The sequence below is a fragment of the Eutrema salsugineum genome, unplaced genomic scaffold (assembly GCF_000478725.1).
Source record: "Eutrema salsugineum unplaced genomic scaffold, Eutsalg1_0 scaffold_13, whole genome shotgun sequence".
Taxonomy (NCBI): domain Eukaryota; kingdom Viridiplantae; phylum Streptophyta; class Magnoliopsida; order Brassicales; family Brassicaceae; genus Eutrema; species Eutrema salsugineum.
Genome location: NW_006256885.1, coordinates 2,140,175 through 2,164,137, shown reverse-complemented (window position 1 = coordinate 2,164,137; position 23,963 = coordinate 2,140,175). Strand labels below are relative to the sequence as shown.

At 38.7% G+C, this 23,963-nt stretch overlaps 8 protein-coding genes across 9 annotated transcripts; 5 read left to right on the top strand and 3 right to left on the bottom strand.

Moving 5' to 3' along the window:
- The first annotated feature begins 25 nt into the window (after positions 1-25).
- On the top strand, positions 26-4,009 carry LOC18024893 (U-box domain-containing protein 35). The gene is made up of 11 exons (XM_006406348.2): positions 26-668; positions 767-843; positions 940-1,061; positions 1,134-1,339; positions 1,426-1,477; positions 1,584-2,001; positions 2,087-2,188; positions 2,273-2,659; positions 2,750-3,508; positions 3,603-3,675; positions 3,792-4,009. Exons 1-11 carry the CDS (start codon positions 491-493, stop codon positions 3,809-3,811), a joined length of 2,394 nt encoding a protein of 797 aa, XP_006406411.1. The 5' UTR covers positions 26-490; the 3' UTR covers positions 3,812-4,009.
- An 843-nt stretch (positions 4,010-4,852) lies between these two features.
- On the top strand, positions 4,853-7,078 carry LOC18024892 (vacuolar-processing enzyme delta-isozyme). Its single transcript, XM_006406347.2, has 8 exons — positions 4,853-5,105; positions 5,212-5,376; positions 5,473-5,629; positions 5,729-5,814; positions 5,926-6,128; positions 6,219-6,483; positions 6,570-6,776; positions 6,866-7,078. The coding sequence occupies exons 1-8, from the start codon at positions 4,920-4,922 to the stop codon at positions 7,004-7,006; spliced, it is 1,410 nt and encodes a 469-aa protein (XP_006406410.1). The 5' UTR covers positions 4,853-4,919; the 3' UTR covers positions 7,007-7,078.
- A 232-nt stretch (positions 7,079-7,310) lies between these two features.
- On the top strand, positions 7,311-7,933 carry LOC18024891 (auxin-induced protein X15). The gene has a single exon (XM_006406346.2). The coding sequence runs from the start codon at positions 7,573-7,575 to the stop codon at positions 7,921-7,923; it is 351 nt and encodes a 116-aa protein (XP_006406409.1). The 5' UTR covers positions 7,311-7,572; the 3' UTR covers positions 7,924-7,933.
- Positions 7,934-8,114: 181 nt separating this feature from the next.
- On the bottom strand, positions 8,115-9,295 carry LOC18024889 (50S ribosomal protein L18). The gene is made up of 2 exons (XM_006406345.2): positions 9,001-9,295; positions 8,115-8,563 (listed from the first exon to the last, which is right to left on the bottom strand). The coding sequence occupies exons 1-2, from the start codon at positions 9,163-9,165 to the stop codon at positions 8,165-8,167; spliced, it is 564 nt and encodes a 187-aa protein (XP_006406408.1). The 5' UTR covers positions 9,166-9,295; the 3' UTR covers positions 8,115-8,164.
- A 175-nt stretch (positions 9,296-9,470) lies between these two features.
- LOC18024890 (probable mitochondrial adenine nucleotide transporter BTL1) lies at positions 9,471-11,429 on the top strand. The gene is made up of 5 exons (XM_006406343.2): positions 9,471-9,826; positions 10,097-10,191; positions 10,279-10,612; positions 10,707-10,944; positions 11,023-11,429. Exons 1-5 carry the CDS (start codon positions 9,704-9,706, stop codon positions 11,277-11,279), a joined length of 1,047 nt encoding a protein of 348 aa, XP_006406406.1. The 5' UTR covers positions 9,471-9,703; the 3' UTR covers positions 11,280-11,429.
- Positions 11,430-11,452: 23 nt separating this feature from the next.
- On the bottom strand, positions 11,453-15,946 carry LOC18024888 (pumilio homolog 5). Of its 2 annotated transcripts, XM_024160013.1 has the most exons (11): positions 15,748-15,946; positions 14,597-15,208; positions 14,049-14,507; positions 13,237-13,940; positions 12,993-13,134; positions 12,807-12,914; positions 12,492-12,704; positions 12,291-12,401; positions 12,001-12,195; positions 11,750-11,921; positions 11,453-11,658 (listed from the first exon to the last, which is right to left on the bottom strand). In XM_024160013.1, exons 2-11 carry the CDS (start codon positions 15,200-15,202, stop codon positions 11,624-11,626), a joined length of 2,745 nt encoding a protein of 914 aa, XP_024015781.1. In that variant the 5' UTR covers positions 15,203-15,208; positions 15,748-15,946; the 3' UTR covers positions 11,453-11,623. The 2 variants fall into 2 exon arrangements, with proteins under 2 accessions (XP_024015781.1, XP_006406407.1); XM_006406344.2 differs by having other exon boundaries at positions 13,237-14,507.
- A 640-nt stretch (positions 15,947-16,586) lies between these two features.
- Positions 16,587-18,996, bottom strand: LOC18024887. The gene is made up of 4 exons (XM_006406342.2): positions 17,998-18,996; positions 17,436-17,849; positions 17,141-17,355; positions 16,587-17,046 (listed from the first exon to the last, which is right to left on the bottom strand). Exons 1-4 carry the CDS (start codon positions 18,410-18,412, stop codon positions 16,801-16,803), a joined length of 1,290 nt encoding a protein of 429 aa, XP_006406405.1. The 5' UTR covers positions 18,413-18,996; the 3' UTR covers positions 16,587-16,800.
- Positions 18,997-19,713: 717 nt separating this feature from the next.
- LOC18024885 (putative BPI/LBP family protein At3g20270) lies at positions 19,714-23,830 on the top strand. The gene is made up of 10 exons (XM_024160014.1): positions 19,714-20,753; positions 20,850-20,998; positions 21,079-21,215; positions 21,299-21,456; positions 21,639-22,077; positions 22,264-22,403; positions 22,500-22,839; positions 22,920-23,168; positions 23,259-23,384; positions 23,462-23,830. Exons 1-10 carry the CDS (start codon positions 20,497-20,499, stop codon positions 23,621-23,623), a joined length of 2,157 nt encoding a protein of 718 aa, XP_024015782.1. The 5' UTR covers positions 19,714-20,496; the 3' UTR covers positions 23,624-23,830.
- The last annotated feature ends 133 nt before the right edge of the window (positions 23,831-23,963 follow it).

Here is a 23,963-nt window from a genome sequence, read left to right as displayed (position 1 = left end):
GTTTTTGGGGATTGTTTTGAGGATAAAAAGTTCCGAACTTTTGCTCGAAATTGTAAAGATTTGAAATTTAAGGATAAATTGGATTTTGGGGATTGTGTGAGGATAAAAAGTTCCGAACTTTTGCACGAAATTGTAAATGTTTGAAATTTAGGGCTAAACTGGATTTTGGGGAGTGACTAACTACTATTCCGCGACTACCCGAAGCTGTCGGAGAGAGCTACGGAGAGAAAGATGATGAGAGATAGAGAGAATGAGCGGTAAATATTCTCCATTGTTGTTCTTCAGTTCACCACTGAATCCCAATTTTCTAATTTGGGGGAGAAAATTTTTCGAATCCCTAATTTAGGAAACACCGCAGGTTTTTTTTTTGTTTAGTTTTGAGAATGAAACCTTCCAAGATGATAGAGGTAGGAGAGCCTGTGAATGGAGATATTGATTTTGGTTATATGCGGGGATTTGCAATCAAGGGTCGTAAGCTACTTTGTAATCGATGAAGTCCCAAAAGGGAAACTCGAAGAAGAAGAATGCGAATTCAGGTTTAGTCGCTGTAGCAGTGGATAAAGACAAAGGAAGCCAACATGCTCTCAAATGGGCTGCTGATCATCTTGTCTCCAAAGGACAAACCATCATTCTCCTCCATGTTCTCCTCCGATCATCATCTGATTCAGGTCTCTCTCTCTCTCTCTCTCTGCCATTTATCTTGTTGCTGCCTGAGTTTTCAAGATTCTGTAGAGACAGATTTTGTTGTGGCAAATGGTGTTTGCAGTTGAGGTTAACGCAGAGAAACATAAGCAAGCCGAGAACCTTTTCGTGACGTTCCATTGCTACTGCAGTCGAAAAGAGGTAAACAAACTGCGATAAGTACTATCTCTTCTTGTCCTCCTCGCTTGCTTTGTTTTCTAACAAATTAGGCCTTGGCCTTTATCTCTCGGTTGATAGATACAATGCCTTGACGTCACGCTTGAGGACGACAACATTGTCAAATCCCTTGCGGAATATGTTTCCAATGGCGTGATTGAGAATTTGGTTCTTGGTGCCCCGTCCAGGCATGGCTTCATGAGGTATTTTTTGAATATGAATCTCTTCCTCCTAATCAATTCGGATCCTTATGTTTGTTTCCTATCCGCGTGAAGGAAATTCAAGATGTCTGATACACCGAGCAATGTAGCCAAAGCAGCACCTGATTTCTGTACGGTTTACGTCATTTCTAAAGGGAAGATATCATCTGTCCGCCATGCCACGCGAACTGCTCCTTATCGGTCTCCGCTTATGGGTCAGATCGAGAATCATTCTGCAATCTCTAACTATGAAAAGTTCAGGAACACCATGAGCTTTAGAGGTATAATTGTTAACAAGTTTTTTGTTGAGGATTAACCACATGAAACCGCACGCATCTTGAAATTGTTCTTTCGCTGCTACAAGCAGATAGGACTCCGGCAAGGCCTTCGGTTTCTAGCTCCATTGAAGACTATGGAAAGTAATGTTTTCATGAGAATATTTTTCTTTTGTTTCGCCAAGAAACTGATCCGTTTTTAAGGAAAAAAACATAATCGTTCTTTCTTTTGCGGTATTACCATCAACAGGTCACCTATGGCGAGGAAATCAAATTACGCAAACTCGTTCTTTGATTTGTCAGACTCGGAAAACGACATATCATTTGTATACTCAGGCAGGCCAAGTACCACGAGCTCAGGCCGGCCAAGTACCACAAGCTCAGGCAGGCCAAGTACAACGAGCCGGCCAAGTTTAAGCACCAACGGAAGGTCTGACATATCTTTTGTGAGCTCAGGCAGGCCGAGTACAAGCACTAACGGAAGCCCTTCCTTCATCTACGACTTTCCTGATTCTGGTCTAACCCCGAGAATGTCGACGGGCTCTGGACAAAGCGTTGGCTCTATGCGTCTAGGAATCAGGTTTAATGACACCAATATCCAACATGATTTCTCATTCGTCTCACAAGATAGTGGTCGGTCATCTTGTTCTTGTTCACCACAAAACTTGGTAAGATCCGTTTTGATTGGTTATAGATAGCAATATCTGTTTTGCAGAATGGTATAACTATATATGTTTTTCTTGAAACGTACAGGAAGAAGTGGAAGCTGAGATGCGAAGATTGAAACAGGAACTGAAGCACACAATTGACATGTATGGATCAGCTTGCAGAGAAGCACTAGCAGCAAAGCAAGAGGTAAACGATGTAAAATGAAACCCGTCCTTGTATATATATTATTCTGCAGTGTTGACTGAGAGAAATTGAACTTTGAAATCCAAGGCGAAGGAGCTCCAGCGTCAGAAAATGGAAGAGGAAGGATGGGTGCACGAAGGACAGTTATCAGAGAAATCTACAAAGTCAATAGTGGAAAAAGAGAGAGCAAACAAAGCTGCCATGGAAGCTTCTGAAACAGCAAGCAAGATAGCAGAGCTCGAAAATCAAAGAAGGGCCATGGAAGCTGGAGGTTCTTTCTCTGATTCCAGTTTAAGGTATCGGAGGTATGTTATTAGTGAGATTGAAGAAGCCACAAACTCATTCGACAAGGCTAACAAGATAGGCGAAGGTGGATACGGTCCCGTTTTCAAGGGTCAACTTGATCATACCCCTGTTGCTGTTAAGGTTTTGAGACAAGATGCCGCTCAAGGAAGATCTCAGTTTCAGAGAGAGGTAACCTGACTTAAAGCAAAAGCATAGAAATTTAGAAAAGAATCCGACTTCGGTTTAGATATGGACCAACCATTAAAAAGTTTCTTGCAGGTAGAAGTTCTTAGCTGCATAAGACATCCGCATATGGTGCTACTTATTGGAGCATGTCCAGAGTATGGAATGCTTGTGTATGAGTATATGGCCAAAGGGAGTTTAGCTGACAGGCTCTACAGGAACGGGAAAACGCCACCGCTTTCTTGGGAGCTCCGGTTCCGAATTGCAGCCGAGGTCGCGACGGGTCTGCTCTTCCTTCACCAGACGAAACCCGAGCCTATAGTGCACCGTGATCTCAAACCTGGAAACATTTTGATTGACCAGAACTACGTAAGCAAAATCGGTGATGTCGGATTATCCAAGCTAGTTCCTGCAGTTGCTGAAAACGTCACGCAGTGTCACGTCACGTCAACCGCTGGGACTTTCTGTTACATTGACCCTGAGTACCAACAAACCGGAATGCTTGGTGTGAAATCAGATGTCTACTCCTTTGGTATCTTGCTTCTCGAGATGCTCACAGCGAAAAAGCCTACTGGTTTGGCTTACACCGTTGAGCAAGCGATGGAGCAAGGGACATTCAGGGAGATGTTGGACCCAGCAGTGCCTAATTGGCCGGTTGAAGAAGCTTTGTCTTTGGCAAAGATTGCACTTAGATGTGCACAGCTGAGAAGGAAAGACCGACCAGACCTCGGGAAAGAGGTTTTGCCAGAGCTCAATAGACTGAGAGCTCTTGCAGATGCGAATATGGAGTGGATTCTGTTCAACTATAGCAGAGGGCCGTCACCAAATCATAGCTCAGTCTCATTGCCACCAGTTGTGAGTCTTGAAACTGCTCTTAGCAATTTCAACGTTTTTGGTTTTATCCACATATTCTCTGAAAGTGAAAATCTGTGTAATGCTTCTGTTGCAGGACGAAATGAGCGTAATCTCGGATAGCTCAAATACACATTCAAGTACTTTATCGGACACGGAGAAGAACTTAGGTGCATTAGAGAATCTTTTACTTTAGTTTTCAATCATCTTCTAAAACATTATTAACATGTGTTTTGTCCATCAAATCTAAACACTTTCTCCTCTGCTACTTTTTTGGTTGTTTCAGACGAAAACGAAGAGGATTAGCATTCTTGTCTGTTGAAGGAGAGATGGAGTGAGGCCATTCTTGTATCTTTTAGTTTGCTTAAGCTATGTAATTATGAATATTTTGTCTGTATATGTTGTGTAAACTTGTAAAGAAGAAATCAATAGGAAAAACAAATTGTTAGGTTTGTAATAGTTTTTCAGAAAGACGTAAACTCTGTTTTGATATGTAAGACGAATTTTGGACCGCACAGTTCTAAATGCTAATACTAATAACTTCTAAATCGAGAGAAATTGGTAAATTATTGTCTAACAGCTCATTGGTTTCAGTAAAAACTGCTACTGAGCTATATAGCCTCAATTTCAGCAGAACCTGACGCAAGAGTTTGCGATCATGACTCATATATCTTCCCATATTTAGTTGAAATACTCAGTTCCTACGCATCTTCTTTTCTTTTGCGTTATACTAGAATCGTTTATACTAATATCTAATATCTAATATTAGTGCTAATATCTAATATCTAATATCTAATTTATAGCAAATATCTAATATCTAATATCTAATATTAGTGCTAATATCTAATATATAATATCTAATATTAGTGCTAATATCTAATATCGAATACTAGTGCTATAAATTTAAAAATGGAAAAAGAAATCAAAATTCTCCATTTTATTACTTTTATTTATGCACATCAATTTGGTACGTAGTGTTTTTGTGGACAAATAATAATCTAAGGAAATGAGTAAAAGTTATATATATAGGTGTATATACATATGTAGAATTGTTTCTTGTTTTTATCTTCTCATTAGTCACTAATTAATATGCATTAATTGAATTCGTAGAGGTTGGTTACAAGAAAACTAAAGATAATAATAAGAAAGGAAAAAAACACAACAAGCTAACAAACAAAGCAATTAACATTTCAAGGCAGTTAGTTCATATCATGCAAAGTGCTTAGGTGACAACGTCATGCGTTACTTTTTGAGTCCACAATCAAACTCTCATACGCAAATTAGTGTTAATGGCAAAAACATTTTGCTATATAAACGAGCTATACACTATGATATTTTTTTATCACACTCAGATTCAAGAACATTTACAGAGAGAAAAAAAAAGACAGTTCTTAAGAAGTATTTTTTCCAAACAATGTCTTCTCTTGGTCACTTTCAGATTCTTGTTTTTCTTCTTGCTCTGCTTATCTTCTCAGCCGAATCTCGCAAAACCAAACTGCAAAACAGTGATGAAATTGAATCTAACGACGATAATGCACAAGGCACACGATGGGCTGTTCTAGTTGCTGGATCAAATGAATTTTACAACTACAGGCATCAGGTTTTTTTTTTTTTAATTGCTTATCAAAAATTTTAATTATAAGAAGAAAAAATAGTGGTGCTAGAGAGATTCTATGAACTAAATTTACCGTTTGTTTCCTTCACAGGCTGACATATGCCATGCATATCAGATACTTCGAAAAGGTGGTCTCAAAGATGAAAACATTATTGTGTTTATGTATGATGATATCGCGTTTCACCCAGAGAATCCAAGGCCTGGAGTTATCATTAATAGACCCGATGGAGACGATGTTTATCAAGGAGTTCCTATGGTTCTTATCTTTACTTCCTTTGTGTATTTATATCTATATGTTTAGTGTTAACAAATGGATATTTAAAAAATTTGTTGGTCTCTTTTGTTTGAATAGGACTACACTGGAAAAACTGTTAATGTGACAAACTTCTTCAATGTGTTACTTGGAAATGAAAGTGGCATCACAGGAGGAAGTGGCAGAGTTTTGAAAAGTGGTCCTAATGATCATGTCTTCATCTACTATGCTGACCATGGATCTCCTGGTTTACTAGGTATTGTATTTTACTTTTACCTTCAATCCATATCTATACTTACTAAGATGTTTCTCTTGATACTAATTAGTGGTTTCTTGATGTTTATTATATTCTCAGCGATGCCCGGTGAAGAAGAGCTCCATGCAAAAGATTTCATTAATGTCTTGGAGAAGATGCATCATCAAAAAAGCTACAAGAAGATGGTACTAAATAACTCAAATCATTCACTGGTCATCATATCTAGCATTTATATATGTGTTCTGTTCTTGAATCTTTTTTTGAGGTTTATTTTTTTTATGTGTGTAATGATATAGGTGATTTATGTTGAAGCATGTGAATCTGGAAGCATGTTTGAAGGGCTTTTAAAGAACAATCTAAATATATTGGCTGTGACTGCTGCTAATGCAAAAGAGAGCAGTTGGGGAACTTACTGTCCTGAAACATATCCTCCTCCTCCTCCTGAGTATGACTCTACTTGTCTCGGCGATACATTCAGCATCTCTTGGCTTGAGGACAGGTACTGCAAATAATTCTTTTTGGACTATTTTGAATGATTTTATTGTTCTTCAAGACTTATGAGAATCACTGTTTTGTTTTTTGGGGACAGCGAACTTCATGACATGAGCAAAGAGACTTTGGAGCAGCAATACAAAGCTGTAAAGAGAAGAACAGGATCTGATCCTGAACCAGGAATGACTTCTCATGTATGCCATTTCGGAACAGAGGAGCTTCTCAAAGACTATCTTGTCTCTTACATTGGAACCAATCCTGACAACAAAAACTTCACTTTAGCTGGATTCACTTCTCCACCAATCTCTAACTCAAGCTTTGTCAATACACGCGATATTCCTCTGTTATATCTCCACAGAAAGGTGAAATTTTTATTTTTTCTATAGCGGTTATACGATCTATTAAAAGAAAGAGGTGTTTGTTTGATGTTTCTTTATATACAACGCAGATTCAAAAATATCCACTGGAGTCACCTGAAAGACAAGAAGCTCAGAAGAAGCTATTTGACGAAATGAATCACAGGAAACAAATCGATCAGAGCATTATAGAGATTCTGCGACTTTCGCTTAAGCAAACCAATGTCTTACATCTCTTAACATCCACAAGAACAGCAGGACAACCTCTTGTAGACGACTGGGATTGCTTCAAGACTATGGTAACAACGATTGTTTCTCAAGTCTTGTTTACTTGTGTTCTAAGCAATTGTCGATCAAACTGATGTATATATATGATTAAAAATGGCAGGTCAATAGCTTCAAGAATTACTGTGGAGCAAAGATAGATTACGGACTGAAGTATAGTGGAGCGCTTGCCAATATCTGCAATATGGGAGTGGATGTGAAGCAAACTGTTTCAGCTATTGAACAAGCTTGTTCCATCAAATGATGTGCAAAAAAAACATATCTATTCAAAATAATGTGATCGACTTATATGAATAAGAAAAGTTATTCCAAAACATTTTTATTGTGGAGATGGGTTGATGTCTATTTTTACATAAAAAAAAAGTTTTAGTTGATAACACGAAATTCTTGGTCTTGATTTGTGAATTGGAATCACCGAACAATAACCTCGTACCAACTGTACGGTACAGACGACTGTGCTTGGGTTGGTGCCAATAATAGTCTTTTGATCCATAGCTTGTTTACCAAGAAATAAAAGGCAGACAGATCATTTAAAACGAACCAAACAAGGAAAAATAAGAAACAAGAACAACTAGGGTTTCTTTAACCTAGCTTGTTTTTTATTTTTTGTTATTTTCTATGAGGATAACAGCTTTAAGAATATCTTTACAGTTATCTATGAACTATCAACTGCAAAGTCCTTTGACTTTGATAGATATATGAATGAATCTTTTTTTTCTCAAGACACAATTTTCCTTTTGATTTTTGCTACCTTTTGAATCTTTCTTTTCGATTTTGATAGTTCTTTGTGACTATATATAGTCAACAAAAATGATTTCGCTAGATTTCATCATACGTCTGAAGAGCCTGGAGAACAGACGAAACAGAAGGTCCGAACCAAACGTTAAGGATCGTCTTTTCTCAGGGGAGTTATCGGACGGTGGCAGACGAGCCAGCGATGGTGTCCCGAGAGGACATCTTGCGGTCTACGTTGGCCGTGATGAGATGCAGAGGTTTGTGATACCGACCAAGTATCTTCAATATCCTGAATTTAGGGTTTTGATGGACGAAGTAGCGGACGAGTTTGGTTATGACCATGAAGGAGGGATTCATATTCCTTGTGAGGAAAGTGTTTTTGAAGAGATTTTGATTAGATACATGTCACATGACAAGAAGAAGTAAGTGACTAAAGTTGTACAGACAATACATAAGTATATAATATAATCATCTTAAAATTTCTTTCTTTCTTCTTTCATATTTGGCATTTTCATCGAATATTTTGGTGGGTAACTCTGTGTTCTTGAACAACATTCTCTACTAAAGAGATCAGGTTTCTCCTCCTCTGCATAGGCAACAAAACAAAAACACAGACATTTCTTGGTAATGCATAATGCCAACTCATTTTATTATAAGAGAGAATCAATTAAGGAACAAAAATAATGCCATGTTCCTTAATGGTATCGATCACAATCCCTAGCTTCCCTTCAATTCTTTCACCCTTTCTTGGCTCATAAGACACAGCATAGACGTCTGCTTCTTTTGAACGCTCAGCTATGAGCTTACCGATGAGTCTGCAAGCTTCGTCATCGACAAGAGAAGGTATATTGGTCCTTATATCTCTTGCGTTTGTGGTGGCCACCGAAATGACTTTGCTTGTTGGCCTATGCATCACTTTGGCGTGTATGAACTTCCTGGAGAAGAAGACATTCAGCAAAAAAGGCCTCATGTACATGTCTGTTCTTTGTTTCCATGACTTCTTGTTGGGTCTTTTGGCTGCTTCACCACGTGATCTTCGAGTCCACGCGGCTTGTACAAAAGATTCCTTAAACAATCCATCAGAAACACATTGTAAGAAAATATGGTGGGAACTTTCAATAGCAAAAAGGATTCTTGAACTAAAAGACTAAATTCATATAACTGGAAAAATAAGACAAGTCTGAAATCTGAATCATTAGGTGATATTTGGTAGAAGAAAGAATAAATCTTGAGATACCCCAACAGATAAAGAAATAGACTTTGAGGAGAATCACTCTCAAGCATGACAATAGCATTTCCGTGAGAAAATTCAAAGCTTCAAGTTTCATGTTCATGAAGATTCACTAGTACCCTAGATTTTGACTTTCAATCCACAAGATCACAATATTTCGCCTAAAATGAACAACGAGCTCAACATACAAGAACACACACACTAAGCTAAAAAAAAGCACAAAATTTACGACCCAGTGATTATGCACAGAAAACGCAATAAGACGTATTTACCTTTTTGACAATGGGAGATGAGATAACAGGGCCGATTTCGATGGAGAGTCTGGGAAATGAAGATTGCCATGAAATTGAAGAGCCGAGTTTGCTAGAACGGCTTGGCCGATTCAGGCTCGAGTCGAAGGGGACGAGTGAGCAAGTCGATGAGACCAAGCAAGACATCTTCGTCGAGCTTGACTGTGAGAAAGTGGTTTCAGAGGAGGAAAGTATTTGATCGGATAAGGCTCGGCGGCTCGATTCACCGTGTCTCGTTAACGCTTTTCGATTTACAATTTACAAACCGTGATCTAAAACCCCGAACCGAATCGGCTGGTTTATACCAGATAAACCGGATCGAACCCCAACATACCGGTTATGTCTTGTTTGCAAACAGAAAAACAAAAGGATATTTTCGAGAAAATAAAGGGATAGAAATGAGCGTTTTGATTCGTCAAGTGAGAGGTGTCAAAACAAACACAATGAGAGGAACAACATAAACCCTAAAGCTTAAGTCTTCAACAGACTCTATTTCGTCTCTTTCTTAAATAAAACTCTTCATAATCTGATGTTTTTTTATTTGTTTTAGATTATAATTATGTTTAATTGAATATTCTCACTTTTTGCCCTTTTTTGTATCTCTGTCCTCTCTCTGATAAATTCTTTCAGAGAGAATAAACGGAGACAGAGAGAGAGAGAGAGATTTAGTGGGTTTGGGGAGGAAATGGCAATGGTTGTTCCAAAAGAAGGACTTGTGGTTATGGAGAACGTTTCTGTTTCCTCCTCTCCATCGGATTCTTCTCTTCGTCTCCAACCTCAGTTTCCTGACTTCACGATTCCTGTAAAAGTGAGTTCCTCTTTTCGAATTATATAACATTTAAATTCAGCTCCTTTTTTTTTGTTACTCTGATCCTGTCTCTCTGCTTGTTCAAATACTGCTTCGTGAGTTTTAACAATCTGTGTTGTGTTCTGGTACTACTATCTTCTTTTGATATGCAAGTGCCAAGAAGCTGTTGCTTAATCTCTATTGGGAAGCACTGTTTTTACGATTGGATGATCTGATGAAAACCATTGTAATATTTCTCTCTGTTTTGGTTTTTGATTTTTGCTGATTCAGGATTTCTTCAAGTCTAGAGAGGCACGTGAGTTTCTTAGCGGGGCACTAGCTGGAGCTATGACCAAAGCTGTTCTTGCTCCACTTGAGACAATAAGGTCTGCATAATCCACTTACTTGTTATCTCCTCATTGAATCATTCCACTTTTGATGTTTACATTGTTGTGCTTTGTGAAATCTGGCAGGACAAGAATGATTGTTGGTGTAGGATCGAAAAGCATTCCAGGTAGTTTTGTGGAAATCATACGGAAGCAAGGGTGGCAAGGTCTTTGGGCTGGCAACGAAATCAATATGATCCGTATTGTTCCGACCCAAGCGATTGAGTTGGGAACGTTTGAGTTTGTAAAGCGTGCAATGACATCAGCGCAAGAGAAACTGAAGAAGATTGAGCAGGCAAAGATTGAAATTGGTGACTTTAGTTTCAGCCCGTCCATATCTTGGATCTCTCCTGTTGCTGTGGCCGGTGCAGCCGCAGGTATCGCCAGTACACTTGTTTGCCATCCTCTCGAAGTCCTCAAGGTAATCAAAATCCGTTGAGTACTGCCAAAGGTAAAGCCTTTCTTGTTGTCATTAGTGTCGAAAGAGACTGAGTTTATATTCTGATCTTTACCAGGATAGATTGACTGTGAGCCCTGAGATTTATCCAAGCCTGAGCCTTGCAGTTCCAAGGATATTCAGAGACGATGGAATCCGTGGATTCTATGCTGGCTTAGGACCAACACTGATTGGGATGCTTCCATACAGCACATGTTATTACTTCATGTACGACACAATGAAGACTACATACTGCAAATCCAAGAACAAAAAGGCTTTAAGCCGTCCAGAGATGCTTGTTCTTGGAGCTCTAGCCGGTAAATAAAAGGTTTCTTTTTAGTGTATCTCCTGACTCAAATCATGCTTGGTGCTCATTGAGCTGTGAATGGTGTCAGGTCTAACGGCGAGCACTATCAGCTTCCCATTGGAAGTGGCTCGGAAGCGGTTAATGGTGGGATCTCTGAAGGGGCAATGTCCACCGCACATGGCTGCAGCGATAGCAGAAGTGGTGAAGGAAAGAGGAGTGATGGGACTCTACAGAGGATGGGGAGCAAGTTGCTTGAAAGTCATGCCGTCTTCAGGGATCACTTGGGTCTTCTATGAAGCCTGGAAAGATATTTTACTCGCGGCCAATACCAAACCACTACTATAATGACGACTATTGAAACTTAGATTACCATTGTTATGATTTACGGAATTTGATGGCTTGGCTTTGCCCCATGAGATGTTTTTTTTGACACTTGGGAGTGTTTTGATTCCCATGAGAAGTAAGAAGCTGAGTTCTGTTTTCGTTTAGGCTAAACAAATCTGTGTATTTCTTAGCAATCAAAAGAAAAGAGCAAATCAATTTTAACCACAATTATGTCCACATCATATACATAAACCATCACACTTCCATTCTTAGATACACGCATATATGTACATAAGCATTTTCAAATACATTATATAGTTTTTCTAAGTTTGTCCGAATCTGCGTCCCATATGTAAATCTTCTGTCTAACCTTCTGTTCCTTCTTCTGAGGCTTCACTCTCTGCAACAATGACACATCAAAAAGTTCAGAACTTTACAGCACAAACTCATATTGATTGCTCAGTTTATTGGTTTTTAAGAAAAAAAAATACCTTCACCAAACAGTTGTTCGAATCGGGCTACTATGTGTTTCCCATATGTGTATTTCCTCAAACTCTGGAGATGAATTTTCATTCGCTGCACCAGAATCTCCCTTTGCTGATCTTTACTGATCTCCAAGACTTTTTGGACCACGTAATTTGCAAACTGATCCTTCATCATCGCCTGCAAAAGAAAAAATAGTGTTATATATATATAGACCAACATGGTTATACGGAGAGCTTTCTAAGGATTGTGATCTTACCAGCAATTGATTGTCTTCCTCGGATTTTCCCATTATCTCTTCAATCAGCAACTCTCTCTCGGTACTATCAGCATATTCCAGACACTTCTCCACAACGTTGGACGCGTACTTGTGCTGACTCATCTGAACAACATTCCCTGTCAACTTCTCAATGATCTGTCTCCTTTCGTCGGGCTTCCCTCTCTCCAGGACATGCTACAAAGCAAATCGTAAAGCCAAAACCCAAGATTAGGAACAAAGTGAGATACAAGAAAACGCCAGGAGAGACATTGATCCGAGTTTAACCAAACCTGAGTAACATAATTCCCATACTGATCATGAGCAAGAGCAAAAGCGGATTCCAAGATTTCATCGATTATACAACGAGTCTCCTCATCATCTGAGCAATGCTCCAAGATTCTCTACAGCAAAAACAAAAAGAAAAAGAGTTTAATATTTCAAGTCGAAAACACACAAGAGAGACACAAAAAGCCTCACTCTTATCCATTTACCTGGATAACTCGGCACCCATAAGGATGAGTAGAAAGAGTGGCAACTTGACCACGGAAAGCTGCAATTACGAATCCAAGCCTACCTGCAGGCATACTCTCAATACACTTTTGAATAACATGATTTCCGTTTTGATCTCTAACACACTTCATCACATTCCCATCGAGCTCACGAATCAGTTCTGTCTTTTGGTCAACATCTATCACTTCAAGGGCCTATAAAAAAACTCATACGGCACAAACAAGTACATAGAAAGTTAACAACCATTTACTTGAGATACTGACATTGATTTGGGGAAACTATTATTATTAATTTACCTTTTGTATTACACGACATCCATACATTTGCAAGCTTAAAGAAACCATCTGACCAGCAAGTTGCTTCACAAGTTCTTCCCTCTGCGCTGGAGTTCCATGTTCTATGAACTGATCCAAAAATCACTATCTATCAACAAACTTATTGACCAGAAAAAACTATCCAACTCAAAAGAAAAAATGGCTCACTTTTTGGATAACATAATTTCCAAAGACGTCGGTCATCAACTTTGAAGCTTGTGGAAGAACCTCACTGAAAACAGATGCCTTCTCCTCATCAGAGCAGTGCTCCAACTTCTGTTGAATAAACCGGCTGCCATGCTGATCGACGCTGAAGTTAAGAAAAATGAGTAGCAAAATGATATCTTTTGATGCTTTCAAAACACTAATTCAGAATTTAAGAAAAGGATAGATATCAGAATAGAAACACTGCCTGAATTCAACAACACGTCCTGCGATATCAGACAGCTCGAGTTTACGAGCATTTGGAGACTTGAGTTCATCAAGAAAAGAATGTCTCTTAAAATCATCGACGACACTGTTGGCTCCTCCTCTGTTCCCTTGCCATCCACCAGGGTAGATCCCCGTGTTTCTACTTGGTCCTTGTTGATGATACCTTGTTTCACTTCGTCTTCCAAAGTGGCTCATCATCCCACCAACCGGTGAGGATGGCATCACTGGACTAGCAAGAGGTGATCCCGGATACTGCGGCATGACTCTTACACCCGGCGGCACTGCAAAGTAGTTTCCCATGTGCCGCGGACTTTGCAACCCGAAACTCGGACTCCCTGGACTGTTGTGAGGTTCAAGATTTGCCATAAAGCCAGAAGCTTGTTGGTCTTTTTGCCCAAAAGAATCAGTGCTGCTCTGAAACGAAGGAGCATACGCGTCTGCTTGAGCCTGTTGATAATACTGCAACTGAAAAGGATCCACCAGGGAAGAAACGTTTTGTCCAGTAGGTGGTACTCCAGGCAGCAGGCGAGCGTTGTTGTAGCCAGCAGGAGAAGTAGATGAGATATCATATGGCATAGGAACAGTCGCTTCAGGAGATGGATATCCACTCATATATTGAGGGAGGATACCAGAGGCAGGAGGGTAACCGCTATAGTTATACTGCGGGAGGTACATACCCGAGGACTGAAAGTTATGATTGTAAAACGGGCTCAGAGATGTCATATACGCTGCTGTTGATGTATACATAGGAGGCTGGGCCAAACCATGAGGAGATTGGAAATTCGAGTGTACCTCGCCAGTTGCAATCTTTGGTAAGCTCTGCATCATGTCGTGTGTACCGCCCATCCTCGGATAGGCCATTTGTTGTGGCGAACTAGGTTGAACTTGATACGATGAAGGTGTATATTGCACAGGCATTCTCCTTCCCTGAGATTGTTGTTCTTCTTGGTTCCTCCTAATTCTAGAAGCAGCGGAGGATGGAGAAGAAGCACCAAAAACAGATAGATTGTTGTCCTCGTGGTTCGCTAGCCTCGCGTTTGTTCTCTCTTTCTGTGCATTAGTAGAACTTTGTGAGCTCAAACCAGTGGTGAAAGGATCTTCACTAGAAATAGCATCCATGGAGAGGGAATCTGCCTCCCTTAGCAGACTTATATCAGACTCCGGTAATCTTCTTGTGTTTTCTGAAGCTATACCAGAGGAAATGGTATGTCTGTCTTCTGCTATTGGACGATTCCCTGCCGATTGAGGCCGCTTGAACACAGAACAAAGTGTAAGAGAAAGATCTTACCTCATGTGAAATGAAGTTTAGTAACAAATGACAGAATCAAGGAACCATGTACCTGAACCATATCAGCGAAGCTCTTACGACGACCAGCCAAAGCAGAAAAAGGTTGTTGTTCACCTGATGCTGTCTCATCCTCAGGCTCCTCTCTATGTGTCGAAAGGGCAGTTCTAGAAGAAAGCAAGTTGGATCTTTTCCCCAAACTATCCCAAGAGGATGTTGGACTCAGGTTACTATCACCAATCCCACTCAAATGGCGCACCAAGTGCTGATTCTCACGTGATATTAACGGAGGAGGAAGTCTTGGATTCAAGTTGATGTTGGACAAATAGTAAGCTACATATGCAGGATCGCTACGTATCTCTTCTTCAGAGTCATAATTCTCAATAGCCCTACTTAATGCTTCAGAGTTACTACCTTCCTGCTGTTTCAAGAGATTCCTAAGAGCTGCAAATGAACCTTCCATGCTAGGCGGTGCGCTTCCACTCCTACTCGGTATTTTTCCGGTATGATCACCACTATTATCCAATCTATTTCTTTTCATAAGAAACCCTAAATCTTCAACTGCCATATCTAGTGAACCAAAGATCCCACTTTCCCTAGAAGCCTGCCAGTTTTTCATATGATCATCCTCCACCATTCTCATAGCGCTCTGCGTCGTCATACTTTTCTATATCACCAAAAAAAAATTCAAATTTTAGACAAAAGAAGAAACACAAAGTGACCATAACACAAAGAAGCAAGCGAAAGGTTCAGAGTGATTCTGCAAAACCAAAGCTAAGAACTTTAGGATATGATCCTTGTCAAGTGAATTTCCTCAAGGTCTCAAATTTCGTATAACCGACTACATATGATTGAAATCTACCCATCAAGGATCGAAATTTCAGACACGAATTTCCCATTTCCTAAGCTAAAAAATTCAGTCAACTCACATAATCAGCAAAAACACAGAAGATCATCAAAAGAAGCCATCTTTTTTTAAAGTATACGAAACCGTTGGACTCATTCATCAACCTCGTTACAAACAGTAAATCGTATCCATAGGCTATAATCGGGGATCAAAATAAAAAAACACCAACTTACTTTATTTTTTATTTATTTTTGTTTCTCATAAACTAGCTCCTGGCATGACTTGTAGAAGAAAAAAAAAGTAGATAACCGATGCAGAAACAGAGAAAGAGATGGAAAAGGAAGCAGAGTTAAGTATACCTGATGGTGATATTCAAGCCTCCATGAAAGTATTTCTCGCAGAGCTCGAAATAAAATGTCGCAAAGAAAGAAGAGACCCAGAGAAAAAGAAAGATAGAGAGATTAAAACTAAACCCTTTGAAAAATTTGTCCCAAGGGCTTCGTCGAGTCACCAAGTCAAGGAGCTATGTGTATTTCTTTTTTTTCTTTTCTCGGCAATTATTGAGATGTTTGTTAATCTTTAAATACCTAAAATTCATTTTCAAGTGTTTCCGATATCGTATTTTAACAACATTACAAAATTCAGCAGAATCACGACGGATTCGCACACAAAGATGTCCTCCTAGATCAACAATGACTGATATACCCTGTCAGGTTCTTTAACGGTGGTGATACAGCAAGCCCTTTTTAGTCTTTTTGTGTTTCCTCCAAATTGATGACTAGGTTTGCCACGTGTTGACTCTTCTAATTGAAAGAGATAGGTTCACGTGGCTCTGTCTCTGTTGCCTGTTGCTACCACCAAAACACACACTCTGTTTTTTTTTTTCCTTTTTTTGGATGCACACCTGCACAAAATTTTAATTTCAATGCTAGATTTTTTCATAAGAATTTATGTAAACCAAAACAGTTTCAGATTTATACGTTCATTTATAGTTTCTTAGGATTTGGTTGAATATGAAACATGGAAAAGAAAGGAAAAGTCCTTTAATGACACATCAAGACTTTGTCCAAAAACAACGAAAGTGATAGCAGAATAAGACTTTTCCATCACCATCATCATCATCATCATTCATCATTCATCACTATAGATTCAGTTTCCCATCTACAAGACAACATTGGATTCTTTCATATGTGCTACATCCAAACGACAACAATGAAAATGGTCCCTAACTAGTGAATCTCAGACCAAAGCTAACTGTTCTTAGATTTGAAACCTTAAGGCAAAGAGAATGAAGCAAATAGAACACACAATTTCTTCATTGATTTGTCTGCACAATAAAAATCATTGTGAAATTTTAAGGGCACAGTTGATTGGACTGGATTTTGATATCATTGTGTGTTCATCATTAATTATCAACAAGGGAAAAGAATTGGAGATGGGTGTCTTTGAAGCTTCCCTAGAGAAAAGTCGAGCTTTTTCATCTTTTCTTCACACCATAGAAGATGCTCTTTGCTGATTTTCGCCATTCTTAGAACCCGAGATGCGAGTTTGATGTCAATGGCTGCAAACAAGAGTTGAACACCTTCCCATGTTTGAGGCCAAGATTTATTTCTCAAACCTTTTGTTTTCTTCGAAAGCTCCTTCGCTTTCACCCTCTTCTGCAAATTGTTTTACAGGGTCAAATCTTACGAGACTTTCAAAGAAGCATATACAATGCTTCTAAGAGATAAACGTTAACAGAGAAAATCTTACCTTTTCAACAGATGACTGAACCAGTTGCAAAGGGGTTGTAGAATTCATATGGTTATTGTTGTGGTTCCCAAACAAGTGAATAACCCCATTTGGTTTCTTCTTATCCATTTTCAAGAAAACGTTGAAAGTAAGGATCGAGCTCTCGATGATCTTGATGAGATCATCAGCGATGACCATGAAGTCTGTATCTTTCTCCATCTCCTTTTTATCTGACCCTGAGATGTTTCAATATGATCAACTTAAAAGTGTTCACATTATGGTTTTTCAAGCGGCGGAAAAGCTGAGGAAATCATACCTTGAATCTTGGGAGCTTGAAGTAGCTTAGGCATTGCGTTTCTGGCACGAGCATAAAGCTCAGCTCTTGTGCCCTGCTCAAATGGTTCATTCTCTATATACCTCTGTAGTAAGACCAGGAATTGCTGAAAGTGTTGAGCAGTGTGGTTGTAGCAAGTCTGGGTCTCGGGTTGGCATGAGATTAAGTGGCTCAGCTGCGTGTATTGACAATGAAGTGCCTCCCAAGTGAGGCAGAGTTGAGCAACATAAGCTATCTCTAGATCCTGATAAGGGTCCATCTCTGCCTCCTGCAAATGCTCGATATCTTCCTCGGGAACATCGGTTTTTTTCAGGGAAAGACATCGAAAAGGAGATGACAGCTTCTTCGATGCAGATCTTGGCGATGGAGTTGAAGGACTTGGAGCAATTCCAATGCCTAAGAAAGTGAAGAATTACTATCAATGGAAGAACAATGCGTAATTGAAGAGCAAAGTTAAGGCATTTTACAATCCTAGTGTTAAGAGATCAGTCCATTTTAGCTTAACCACTGAAGATAAGAGAACAAAGCAAAGAAGCTTTTTTACCAGTTTCTTTGAGCTGCTGAGAGCTTAAGCGATCAAAGAAGAGCATACGCTCGCAATACTTTTCATAGACAGCATCAAAACCTCCCCACCATTGAAGTCCTTCAGCGACCACATCTCTCCACTCACTTGAACACTTGTCTTCTCCCTCATCTTCTCCTAAATAAGATTCCTCTTCTTCCTCTTCATCTTCTTCAGGTATCAACACCATGAAACTGTTTCTCCTCAACTCCTTAAGCCTTCTCTTAACCTCATTGGTAATGAAATCATCGTCGTCATCTTCGATCTCATCTGCTTTTGCCGAATCTGTCACACCAGCTACAGTGTTCTCACTCCTTGCTAGCTCTTGCTCCTGTTTCTCCTTTTCTAGGTTTGGCTTCCTGGACTTTCGAAATTTTCTGACTTTCAAGAAATCCATTTCCTCAAAAACCACTTGGAGGAGTGTCTTTGGTTTAAATCCTTAGATCTAAATTCAGATTTCTTTGCATGAGCAAAAAATAAAAAGAGATTATTTTTGGCGTTTCTCTTCAGCCACAACGGACTTTAACAGTTTCTAAGGAATCAAAGAATTAACCAAACCACAAAATGGGGGAAAATGAATGAATCTAGAAAGATCTCACAGAATCATGACCCAAAAAATAAAGCCCTAGAGAATCAGAGAGACAGACAGACAGAAAATGAAAAGACTTTGAAAAAAAGAAAATTTCCACAAGATCAACAACAGCATTTGTCTGAAACTTCAGATTCGATTAGTCTCTTGCTCGCATTATCTGCTAAACCCAACAAACAGTCCACTGAAACTAACACTGAGAAAGTGTGAGTGAAAAGAAAAAAAGTACACAAATTTAAGTAAGTAAACAAAACTAAATTGAAAGATGAGAGAAATGTTGAACCACTTGCAAGAGAGAGAGAGGAAGAGAAAGCTTTTATGGCTTAACTCAATTCAAGTTTTTTTGGGTAATTGGGGAAGAGGAAGCACAATATAAATGTGAGAGACGGAGGAGGACGGGTATTGATTTCTAAACAGATCTCATTAAATTCATTAATAATAACTTATGATTTCAAATTCCAAAAAGAAACTACATAATCTTTATTCTTTTTTATTATACCCCTTCCTCAAAATTTTCCATTTCCGGTCAAAAACTTGAAAACTCCTTACAAAGAGATTCGTCCATGGGTCAACCTGACCTTTTTTTTCTCATGTGTCGAAATTATCTTTTACTTTTCCTTAGGTTTTTTATTCCTAATTGAAAATGATTATCATTTGAAAAAAAAAAAAAAAAAGAAAGGTATTTTACTCTTTTTGGTTTGGTCTGAGAAGTGAGAAGAAGAGAGATCTATCATCTATGAACTAAGTGGCCATTTGGGAGAAAACAGTACAGAGAATATTGTCAGAAAAGCCGCGAAATCTGTTGTCCTTGCATTTGCCCCCCTCTCCTCCTAATTTACCTCTTTGACCCTCCTCCTTATCTATATCTACGAGTTTGTCTTATGCTCTCCGATGTAAATATGGGCTTTCCCAAATGTTAGGCTTTTTACTCTATTGGGCTTTTTTTATCAGTCATCTATCAGTCCCACTGCTACTCCCTACATTGGTTATCTTTTTCTTCTGATAAAACCGAATTGGTATGGTTGAATGGGGTCGGAGTAAACCGACTCGGAGAGCATCTGGTCATGAATTTGATGAGATTCAATTAATTTTTTATTTACCCTTTTGTTTGTGTGACTCTGTTTCTTTCTCTCTCTCTCTCCTCTCAAACCCGTTTCTTCTCAAGGACTGACTTCTTTCTGGTAACTTCATTCGATCGTCGTTTGATTAAACATTTATACTTCTGCTTCAATTATATTCCTCAGCTGATATAACCGAAAATCATCTTAACCGTGTCAATTTGTGCCATGTCTCGTAGTTTGTGTTGAGCAGTCCATTCTGGTAACGATCAAAGTTTGAGTTTTTCAAAGATTCTCTGGGCTTTTGATATATTTACTGAACTTGCTTTGGTCTTTAAACTGAACAAATTGGTATCCCGATTTATCTGTAAGCTCTGAGGAAATGCTTTTGGGTTATGGAAAACTAGTTAGCTTTGGTCGTTTGTCTTATGCAAGTTGGATATGTTTAATTTTTCTTTTTTTTTTTGAAAGATGGATTTTTTTTTTAATTTGCGGTTTCCATATGCAAACATCTCCAGTGCTCGTATATAGTTTGGATTTTTCTAGGTTTGAGAATCTTATAGTAAGCTTGAGCTGTCTTGATAAGCAGCTAGTGCTTTGTTTGGCTACTCTTTTGCTCCTTTTGACTGTTGTAATGCTTTTCCCTGGTATACTAAGTTACCAAATGAAAACTACTCAAAATGTTCTGTTAAATTCAGTATAATAATTTATTTGAGTGTGATCATTTTTAAAAAAAAAGAATTGAGTGAAGTGATGTTTTTCTCCGAGTGTAGTTTCTGTTGAGTCATTTCCTGTTTGCTGTATTATTTGTGACATATATTTTGCAGAATCATAATGAACCAAAATAAAAACAACGTTGAGTTGACGAAAAATGAAGATAGTCCACTCGGAAACCTTCCAGAGGAGATCTTGATAGAGATAATTATCAGAGTCCCAATATCAGAGTGGGAACAAATATCTTGTGTTAGAAAACAGTGGGCTAATTTGTTCCGAGGAGAATCCTTGTGGCAAGCTGCTCTTCATCGGACGTATCCTCTTGCTAGCCAAACTAAAAGATGGACTGGACCAATCCGGCAAGGATTAAGCAAACGGTTGATATCTATGGAAAAGCTAGCTGAACATTTTGTTTTTCTTTAGAAATGTCTATGGTTAGATTCAAGAAACTCAATAGCCCTCTTTAGCTGCAGGAGATTTATGGCTTTATACATCAGCAGAAACATACTAGATGTTGATACAGACATAGATGAGATGTTGGGACATATTTACTTGTTCTTTAAAGATCAGCTTCAACTTTCATCTACGCCTGCTTCAGGGGTTCTTCATGGAACTCTGATCGGTAATTACGCAAATTCACTGCTTAAAGAATCTCAAATGTTCTCTGCTAATGACATTTAATCTTTTGTTCTGATTGGCCAGACCAATTGATTGTTTGTGGCAAATCGAAAGAAGAAGCTGATGAGCTCGCGACAAAGATTTGGCTGGCTCTTTTAGACAATTTAGAGGACACGAAACATACGTTTACCGTGCTGAAATCCATTGCGCAAGAATATGACGTAAGAGAGGAAAACTTGAAGTTCTCATAAACCTCTTTTTTTCCTTGGAGATAACTAACTCACTCTCTGATAAGTGCGTGCAGGGTTTTCTTCCATATCCATATTCAAGACCGATCAAAGTCCAATGGAAAGTGTTTGAGAAACTGTTTGTGGATTTCCGCGACTTGTTTGATGATCATTCAGAGTACTGCGACCTAATAGGAATCGCCAAGAAGAAGTTTCAAACAATACCATATCTTTGGTTAGGCTATTAACTAACTTCAGCCAAAATGTCATTCTAAAGTCTGCATCTTTGTAAGAAAGACGTCTAAAACTGCAGATTCTTTGGCCATGTAATATTCGTGGTTACTTAAGCAAAACAAACAAAAAGTCAAACCCAACAACGACTCTTTGTTGACTATTTTAATCTCTTCCCTTCACTAGCAAAAACGTTTGTAAACTCCAATTTACTTACTTCGTCTTCTTCTTCGAAATGGCTCTCACGATTCTTGTTCTCTTCCTCTCGGCGACACTGACCTTGGCGCAATCCAAGGATGTCGGACACATCTCCGTGCTCGTCTCTGAAACCGGTCTTGAATTCGCGAAAGATTTCTTCATCCACGAAGTGATATCCACGACGATTCCAATTCAGCTACCAAACATCGAGAAGAAGGTTAAAATCCCTCTAATAGGGAAAGTTGGGATGGGTCTATCGAATATTCAGATTTACGCGGTTGATGTTCAGTCGTCGAGGATTGAGACTGGAGAAGATGGAATCGTTTTGAGTGTTTCAGGTGCGACTGCAGATTTGAGCATGGATTGGTCTTATGCTTATAAAGCTTCCTTCTTTAAGATTTCTGATCATGGAGATGCTTCTGTTAAGGTAAAGTTATGTGCTTTTTGAGGTGGGTTCTTGAATTTTTTTTTTTTTTTCTTGTCTTGTTCGTTTTATGTTCTGAAGATTATCGAAAACCAAATTGGGTCTTTTGTTATGTCCATCTCATTGACATTCTTTTTCATCAGAAGAAGAAAAAAAGCTTAACAGCTGATGATGATTCTGATGATGAAGGTTAAAGGAATGGATTTGAAAACCACTGTCACTTTGGTTGATGATAATGGAAGTTTAAAGATTGCCTCGCGGGAAAGTGATTGTAAAGTGAAAAGCATCGGTATTCATATCAATGGTGGTGCTTCTTGGCTATATCAAGGGTATTGTTGAATATCACTTACAGGTTTTCAAATCTCAGTTTCTTAAGACATGCATGCAACACATTGTTACTTTATTATTATTCTTTTTGTTTACAGGGTGGTTGATGCATTTGAAAAGAAGATTATTTCAACAGTTGAAAATACTGTTTCTAATAAAATTTTGGAGAAGATGAAGAAGCTTGATACTTTATTGCAATCACTTCCAAAAAACTTAAAGATTGATGACAACGTTGCAGTGAATCTTACTTTTACAGGAAACCCTGTCTTGGGTGATTCGTCTGTTGAAGTTGAAATCAGTGGTTTATTCATGCCAAATGGTGATGATGTTAGAGTTTCAGGATCTCGTTCTTCATCCTTTTCTGGTGGGGTTAAACGAATGGTGGCAATTTCGATAGAAGAGGAAGTTTTCAACTCTGCAACATTTGTATACTTCAATGTAAGTTTCAAAAGTTTGATAGATCTATGGATTGATTGATGAATTTTAGTGGACCAAACTTTTTGATTGGTATGATCCAGGCAAAGCGGATGCATGTGGATATCGAGGAAACAAAGAACGGGTCAAGTCTAAGCACATCTGACTGGAAACTCATCCTTCCAGAGCTCTACAAACAATATCCAGATGTTAAAATGATGCTGAACATGTCAGTAACATCTCCTCCTGCTGTTAGCATCACAGAGAATGGAATTGATGCTACGATTCATTTAGAGATATCAATCGATGTTCAAGACTCTGGAGCAGTCTTATCCGTAGCAAGCATATCATCTGTATGCTAATAATAATAATGCCCACTAAACAATCTACTATAGAAGCAAGTCCTTAATCACTAAAAGCCAGAGTCTGATTCTTATTTGCAGGTTCTGAATGTTGCGTGTTCTGCAGAAATTGTAGAGAACAATCTAGCAGGTAGCCTCAGGCTAATAGATTTCAATGCAACGATGAAGTGGAGTAGACTCGGTGAGCTTCAAGCAAACTATATTCAGGTAAAGTAAAGATGTTGATATAGTTAAGACTGAGACTCTTGCTTGGCACTAAACTGGATTTTTCTTGCTCTTGTTAGGATGTGACATCGAAGGTTCTTGAAGCCTTATTTCTGCCATACGTAAACACACGCCTTAAGAGAGGATTCCCTTTACCATTTCCACACGGTTTCACGATCAAAAACACAGAGATAGTCTATGCTAAAAGTGGCGTTAGGATCTGCAGCGATATAGCCTCTTAATTTATATGAGCGGTCTCAAGGTTATTGATACTTGTGAATAAGCTGTTGCTATTTCTCTATTAGCTGCGTTGCTGTAAATTGTAACTAAGACATAATACCAGCATGTATTTATTTCTCAGGTACTAGTTCGAATTCTCTTATGTTCCTTGTTACATACTTACAAATTACATGTTACAACATTTATAGTGTATATTAGCCCTCCATACTCAAGAAATTAGAATTCTTATTGTAAACGAGGTCGTTTTCTTGCTTAAAAGTTTGCTAAGGTTACTGTTCGTAGATGATAAGTATTACTGGTCATGTTCTTATGTTAGTTGACCTATTCTCTTCAGCCACAACG